General features: G+C 43.4%; 1 protein-coding gene across 1 annotated transcript in view; it reads right to left on the bottom strand.

The window, feature by feature from the left end:
* Window positions 1-264: 264 nt before the first annotated feature.
* Window positions 265-8,201, bottom strand: part of SERPINE2 (serpin peptidase inhibitor, clade E (nexin, plasminogen activator inhibitor type 1), member 2) — a 70,576-nt gene continuing 62,639 nt past the window's right edge. Inside the window, exons 6-9 of the mRNA XM_010837059.1 lie at window positions 7,514-7,614; window positions 5,256-5,342; window positions 2,174-2,257; window positions 265-1,019 (exon numbers count right to left, since the gene is read on the bottom strand). Of these exons, the coding sequence (XP_010835361.1) occupies window positions 982-1,019; window positions 2,174-2,257; window positions 5,256-5,342; window positions 7,514-7,614 (310 nt within the window). The 3' untranslated portion in view covers window positions 265-981. The remainder of the gene's footprint in view (window positions 1,020-2,173; window positions 2,258-5,255; window positions 5,343-7,513; window positions 7,615-8,201) is intronic.

Here is an 8,201-nt window from a genome sequence, read left to right as displayed (position 1 = left end):
TATGCCCTCCTCCAGGGGATCTTTTCCACCCAGGGACTGAACCCAGGTCTCTTGTTTCTCCTGCACTGGAAGGGAGATTTGGGGAGGTGCTGGGGCAGGAACAGTGACTGCCAGATTTAGGTGAGGGATGGGAAGGCCAGGGGTTTTTTTTGCTGTTTGCCTAAGTGCAAAGGTTTATTAGAAGAGACTGAGGTATTTTTAAAAGGCTGTTTCTTTTGTTGTATTTTCAAATAGCAGAGAAATGGCTTTTTCTTCTTCTTCTTCTTTTTTTACTACTCATAACACTTTATTTTTACTTTGTACAAAATACAAAAATGCAAATCCAAAGAGTACAGACCAGTAGTTGACAGGCACACTGCACAACAGCAAACCTTGTCTAGCAAGACATTAGTTTTTTAAACTTTATTTTAGTGGATACATGCATTATATAAAATAACAACAACAAAAACACACAAAGAGGCTAAAGATTTCACTATTTCTACCCCCAAAGTAATGCAAGATTACTTTCAAGACTTTGGATGAGACCCAAAAAATTTTTTAAAAGGCCAATAATATTTTTTTCATGTAAAAGTAAAAGCTACCATAAAATGTCCTTTTTTTCCCCTCCCCCATCACACTGATTAAATTTTTCTAAAAAGCCACACATATAAACAAAACAAAACAAAAATCCTGAACTGGACAGTAAATACTCAAGAGGGTTGTTAACCTAGGTAACTGCTCAGTAGTTTAAAGAATCTTTTAGACATTTTGAAACCTTTCTATTCATTTCTCAGTACAGTGTTCCACCATCCTGCCCCTTACCCCACTTAAGACTTCCCAGAACAGAAATGCTGCATCATTGAGTCTCTGAACCTAAGAACTAGTTTTGAAAAAGAAAGTCATGTACAAAAATATTTAACAGAACTAGGAAAGATGTAGGAAAGGAGTCTTTTCTTCATAGCAAAGTAGTCTTTGCTTTGCATGGTTCCTTCCGTATATTCTTCAGGGTTTGTTTATCTGCCCCATGAATAAGACAGCACCTAGAGAATTAAAAGGAAACAATACATAACTCTAGTCCTTCAGATAAGATGGAAGATATATCTAAGGGGAGGTTTCTGGGCTGTCTTTAACCCCACTGCTCTTAAGCAATGCTATCCAATGGAACTTTCTGCAGTGATGGGAGTGGTCTGCATCTTCATTGTCCAATATGGTAGCACTGGTCACGTGTGGCTATTAAGCCTTTGAAATGTGGTTTAAGAAACTGAATTTTAAATTACATTTCAATTGTTGTTTAGTCACTAAGTCACGTCCAACTCTGCAACCTCATGGACTGTAGCCTGCCAGGCTCTTCTGTCCATGGGATTTTCTAGGCAAGAATACTGGAGTGGGTTGCCACTTCCTTCTCCAGGGGATCTCCCTAACCCAGGGATTGACCCCAAGTCTCCTGCATTGGCAGGTAAATTCTTTACCACTGAGCCACCTGGGAAGCCCTTCATTTTAATTAAAGTTAAAAAGCTAAGTCTCACGTGTGGCTAGAGGCTCCCATTTGGACTGTTTGGCTCAGGAGCATACTAATTATAATGATTAAAGTGCAATGAGATAAAAGGATAGGAGGCAGTTTAGGTTATCGATCAAAAGCAGAATAAAAGCTAGAATATGTTAGTTTCTACTCTGTACCAACATGAAGACAACCTCTTTACAAAGACAGTCTTAATTATTCTTCATAACTGTACTAAGAGGTAGGAATTACTGTTATTCTAACTTTAAAGATGAAGCTAAAAGACAGTGCCAACTCTGAAGCCATGACTCACGGAGCTAAGACTGACTGAACGAACAATTCTCAGGTCATAACAGCAGGGTGCCCTTATAAAGGTTGAGGACATGTAGCTTCCTGAAAAATTTACCTAATTGCATTTATTTAAAAAAAAAAGTCAGCAGATGTCAAAAAGCCCCAAAGGACTGCAGAGCTCTTCAGATATTTAAAAAAAAAAAGCAAAGAGACAAAACCTAAAATCCTGTGTTTGAGAGATGCCATCACACCATGTAAAAACAGTCTGATTCTCCTTTCTCTGCAAAGGGGGCAGTTACATGACTCAAAGCGTTGGCACTTGTTGACACATGGCAGAGGGATTCAAAGCTGCACTGCTGGAGTTAACTCACAGCTACAGAACAATGGGAGAAGGCAATCACTCACCTGTAGGATTATGTCGGATGAAAAACAGAAAAGGTCTGTCTACTATAAACCAGGGAGGTGATGACCTTGCAATCAGAATTGCAGCTGCAGGAAGAAAAGGAAAACCCATTGTACACCCAGCATGAGGCCAGCAAAGGCAGCATGTAATTCAAGGCAGGACATCATTCCTGTCCCAGAGGCTGGCCATGAAACAACAGGCCCTGTGGTCACCACTGACAGCACAGCCACCATGGGCCAGGCCTTTTCCAATCTGCCTCATTTAGTTCACACAAGCCCATCTCCTTTAAAAACCATGCTTACTCCAGGTAGCGCTGTTATGAGGATGAACTGAAACATATGACAGCTCTTAGAACAATGTGTGTGTATGTGCTCAGTCACTCAGTTGTGTCTGACTCTTTGCAACCCCATGGACTGTAGCCCACCAGGCTCCTCTGTCTATGGGATTTCCCAGGCAAGAATACTGGAGTGGGTTGCCATTTCCTTCTCCAGGGGATCTTCCAGACCCAGAGATTGAACTTGTGTCTCATGCACCTCCTGCATAGGCAGGTGGGTCCTTTAACAGTGTTTGCCACTTAATAAGCACCCAACGCACATTCACTGTTACTATGAACTGTGCTTCATTCATACCATCTACCTAGCTGAGGCCTGGCCCCTGGTCCTTCTGGCCTATCCAGATCCTTTCTTGGTACCAAGGACCAGCTCACTTATCCATTTTGTCTGTGCCTTCTCCCTAGGGCTCATCATCTAGACTTTCTTCACATTGGCAGTGTAGACTGCTCATCTGGGGCCTACTGCCTGACGCTGCTGTTCAGCTCATCTGGTGCGGACACTGGAAGCAAACGTATCTACGCTTATGGTCTTAGACACGTTTCCTCTGCCCTGTTTCCCAATGGTAGTTTTGATCTAATAAGCCAGTGATAAGGCCTTGCAGAAGGGTGGATACCTGGCATAACTGCCCCATGCTTGCTGCAATGGCCCAGTATTCTTCCTCAAACCCCTGGGAAGCCTTAATAACTTGGGCTTGATGTTGTAAGGGAAACAGCTGTAGCTATGCTTAGACAAACTCAACCTAGGGTTATTACAATCAAATCAAGAGTCAGTAAGAGATATGGACTGAACTGTATCCCTCAAAATCTGTCTGCTGAATTCCTAGCCCCAAGTGTGAGTGTATTTGCGTATAGGGTCTTTAGGGAAGTCTTTAAGTTTATTTTCAAATTTTTAAAATTTTATTTTGGCTGTGCTGGGTCTTCGTTGCTGCGCAGGTTTTTCTCTAGTTGCGGTACGCAGGCTTCTCATTGAGGTGGCTTCTCTTGTCGCAGAGCTTGGGCTCTAGGCACGTGGGTTCAGTAGTTGTGGCACACGGGCTTAGTTGCTCCATGGCATGTGGGATCTTCCTGGATCAGGGATCAAACCTGTGTCTCCTGTACCGGCAGGCAGATTCTTTACCACTGAGCCACGAGGGAAGCCCCAGGAAGGCTTTAAGTTTAAATGAGGCCGTGAAGGTAGGGCTCGAATCTAACAGGACTGGTGCCCTTACAGGAAGAGAATGAGAGGCCAGGGATGTGAACAGACAGAAAAGGCCATGGGGGGGATACAGCGAGCAGGTGGCTGTCTGCAAGCCAAGGAGCGAGGCCTCAGGAGACACCGACCCTGACAACACCTTGATACTGGACTTCTGCCTCCAGAAATGAGAGGTAAATTTCTTTTGCTTAAGCCGCCTACTCTGTGGTAGCTTGCCATGGCAGTCCTAGCAGACTAACACAGCAGGGCTGGCTTCAGGAGCATGTGACCTGGGCCGTCACAAGACCCCACACTCACAGTGGCCCCATACTTGGTCTAGTGCTTTGTGGATGTTGATTTGAAATTGTTTTTTTTTTTAAGTATTATTTACTTATTTGACTGTACTGGGTCATAGCTGTGGCATGCAGGATCTTTAGTTGTGGCGTGTGGGGTCTAGTTCCCTGAGGAGGGATTGAACCCAGGCCCCCTGCACTGGGAGCACAGTCTTAGCCACTGGACCACCAGGGAAATCCTTGAAATTCTTAGTAAGTTTTGAACAAAAGGCTCCATGTTTTCATTTAGCACGGGGCCCTGCAACTTACATAGGTGGTCCTGACAGTACTAATTGGCAACACTTCTCAATAACTTTGGCAAAATTTAGACGTCACTTTCTAGCTCTTTGTTTTAAATGTTATTTTAAGGAAATAAAAATTAAATGTTTATTCTAGAAAGGCAATAAAGGGTCTATTTCGAGTACAAATGGTACATTTTAATGACCAGAAATATTTGACCCAGTTACAAGTAAAGCTAAGACAGTCAGTTTATGAGTTCACAGAGTTTGGCCAGATCTATTCATCCAATTTCATATGGATAATTAGGGGGTACAAAAACCAACCTAAGACTGTTCTGTTTTCTCCTTCATTATATGAGCCATTGAGGAGAAAGCAAATGTGGAAGTTCTAATTATCGAGGAAGGCTGCGGAGCAATCCTGCCAGAATTCAACAGTTGCTTGCTAATTCTTCACTTGGTCCTAGATAGACTCAATTGGCTATTTTCCTATTAGTAGTTGCTAGTATTTTGTGTTTCAATATGAAGATGGGGCTTTACTGCCAGTAAGAAGCCACAATATGCTTGATCCATCTGAGAGTGGGGGCGGGGGTGTCAGTTAAGCACCACCCTTAGGTCAAGTCTGAGGGGTCCTGTTCTTATGAAGAAAGACGTACTAGAACACAGCCGTGCCTATTTGCTTGTAAGTCGGTCAATGCTGCTTTCACACTGCAAAGGCAGAGCTGAGAAGTGGAGAGGGAGCCTGTACAATCCACAAAATCATAAACTAGGTCCCATCCAGCTCTTGACGGAAAAGGTCTGCTGACCCCTTTCCTGGAGGAATTTCTACTGAAGTACTTTCCATAATGTAACAGACCCTGAGCTTCACAGACGCGGGTTTCCCCAAATTCACCACTGTCTCCCGAGGTCAACCCGCCAATGCCTGGCTAGAAATGCGGCTCAGGACACAGTAGCTGAGTTGATGAAGGAACTGGGTGTACTTGCTCCCAGCCCCGAGACCCAGGGCTTACTTACTTGTTGCTGCTGAAGCTTTGGTTCCATCTTCACTGACTTCGATTTTTGCTTTTTGCAAGATGTGAGAAACATGAAGGTTTTCTGACCCTGTTTCCAGAAAATAAAACAGAAACAGCATTTGCTTGATATGCAGGCCACTGGGTTGGGTGAGAGAAGTAATTGTGAAGCCATGGCAAGTTTCAGTCCTTAAAAGGTGCTAGGAGAGGGTGGGATGAATTGAGACAGTAGCATGGCCACATATACATTACCATATGTAAAACAGATAGCCAGTGGGAATTTGCTGTATGACACGCGGGGAGCTCAAACCATGGTAACCTAGAGGGATGGCATGGGGTTGGAGGGGGTTCCAGAGGGAGGGACATATGTACACCTATGGCTGATGCATGTTGATGGATGGCAGAAACCAAGACAATATTGTAAAGCAATTATCCTTCAATTAAAAATAAATTTTAAAAAAACCCCAAAATCAAAACAAAGAAGTGTCAGAGGAAGTGACTTCTGACAGTCTCCATGATGGAAGGGTGTAGGGTGACTGTCACTGTGGTGAATTTCAGTCTCTGCTAGGTGAACTGTGACCTCACTTCACAGCAGGGAGTCCGGGACCCCAAGCGTGTTAGTGCCTCTGTCGGTTCAACTCCCATCACTTAAGAATTTTATTAAAAAAATAAAAAGAGCGGAGCTTTAAAAAGGTAATCTAGTTTTCTGGAAGAAGCAAGCCAACAATGTTACTTTTCAATTACAGAATCTCACATCCAGAAAAAACATAGCACTTACACACAGGGAACCTGTGGCCCAGAGTGTTAAGAAACTGTCCCCCAGTCACATGGCTCATTAGTGGCAGAGAAAGAGCCCTCTTTTCCTAACAAAAGTCCCTCACTTAAGGGCAGAGCAGTGACAGAGGAGGAGGAGCCAGGCTCAGAAGTGCAGCTAGGCCCCTGGGACCTTCTACTGAACACCCTTTCCTTCTCAGCAAATCTCACCATTCCAGCAACACCCACTGGGGTCAGAGTTTGAGGAGAATGCAAACAGAAGTTAACGTTGACCCTGATGGGACACAGGTCTGGTGCAAAGGGAGAAAAGTGCTTTTTGTGTTGTCTGCTTTTAAACCGTGTGCACTGGTGCTCGGCTCTAATGTGACTGATCATGAATGAGAGACGCGTTTCCAGGGCCCTCGTCACCTGCACGGTTAAACAGAACGTCTCAGGAGAATTTCTGGCACCTGTTCCTCCCTCGGAACCCCTGTGAACACCCTGTCACAGGTATCTAGTATGTAAGCTACAATGCGTAATCCTGAAGGGGAAAGTGCAGGGTAAAACAGCACTTCCCCGGCTTCACTGGGATGAGGAGCCTTGTTCAAGCAAAGACGCTGACTCTAGGTCTGAGTCAGACCCACGATCGTGAATTTCAGACAGGGTGATGCTAATGCAGCTGGATGAGGGAAGAGAGTTTGGTTAACACGGGATGAGAGTCTCAGAACATCCATGGAGCTGCAGTTTTACCAGGGGAGTCGCGTTAATCCCCACGACAGGTACCCAGGTGTTCACTAAAAGGCAACTGAGGTTGGTACTGAACTATTCTCTTATCACTCAGGGGGAAAAGTACAAAATAGAGCACAAATAATGTTTAAGTCTTGTCTGTGGAAGGAGCTGGCTGTGCTATCAATTAAAAAGACAAAGACCAAACATTGAGATATGACTCTAGGGAAAAAAATAACATGTAACTGGCAAATGAAGGGATATCATACCAGCTGTGTCCTAGATGGTGTGGCAAAGGCAATTAATCAGCCTCCTTTGAATTTATATTTCAGATTAATGGGATTGAGATGCCAAAATCCTATTTGCACATACTGGCACCTGCAGTTGTTTGGTGGAAGTTAAGCCATTTGAGAGCTCAAACATTCTTGATCTTGAAAATTTGAAAATACAGGGGAAAATTGTGCATTTGGAAAAAGAAGAGACTAATATCTAATTAAGAGCCAAATTTTTAGGTAATGGAAACAATACATGAAATGTTTCTTTAAATGCATGCAGTCATGTAGGTTTCCCATGAAATGTACATGGGAAATGTAAGGGATACATGACTCATGCTGATATAAGTGATGGAGGCTCGGCAGCGTCATTCAGTGAGGCATCCAATGAAACCCTGAAGAGTTTCACAGCAACACATCCCTAATGCTGACCTTTTCTTCCTGAACAAATCAGAAACTTGGTTTATAACACACTGTTCAAGTTTAAGAGCAAATTCTAAATTGAACATACTTGTTATTTTTGCAAAATTCGCCTTTGATGGATCAAACATATCAGTGATGCCAAGGACTTTCAGCGGCTCCTTCAAATCTGTCTGTGCTACGGCTGTGAACCTAGCACAAAAGCAGAAAACAGGGGGAACATCATTATAAATGATACAAAATGATATATTCAATGCCAGTGGGAAAAAATGTTTACAAACATGTTTTTAAATGTATACTCTGAACAGTCATATCTTAAATTTTAACCCCAAGATTAAAGTGCCAGGTAAGTAGAGAACGATCCATCTCTCAAACATATATATGGCAAAACGGAACAGTAACAGCAAGTAGGGGGGTCCTCAACCTCGTGGGCAACAGGCTCCCCATTCTAGCCTGAGGAAGAGCTATGGAAGTACTTTCTCTTATGCTGAATGGGGAGATGCAGGGTTTCGATAGGAAAGAATCTCTGTATTCTCTTACAAGTTAATTGCTAAAGGGATGTTGCCTTTACGCTTAAATTATACCTATTGGCCCATCTCTGGGAACCCTGCCTCCCAGGTAATCAACACTAAGCTAACACACTTTTGTTTAGCTCATAGGAAATAGGCCAGGCCCACCTTTGAATGATTGCAGGGAGGAAGAAATTGACACATCCCCTCTGGAGACTGATGGAAACCAGGAAATGTTCAACTTTACTCCCTCCCTTTTTAGTATAAAAG

This window comes from Bison bison, unplaced genomic scaffold, assembly GCF_000754665.1.
Source record: "Bison bison bison isolate TAMUID 2011002044 unplaced genomic scaffold, Bison_UMD1.0 scf7180017864068, whole genome shotgun sequence".
Taxonomy (NCBI): Eukaryota; Metazoa; Chordata; class Mammalia; order Artiodactyla; family Bovidae; genus Bison; species Bison bison.
This window is presented reverse-complemented; position numbering and strand designations above follow the sequence as displayed.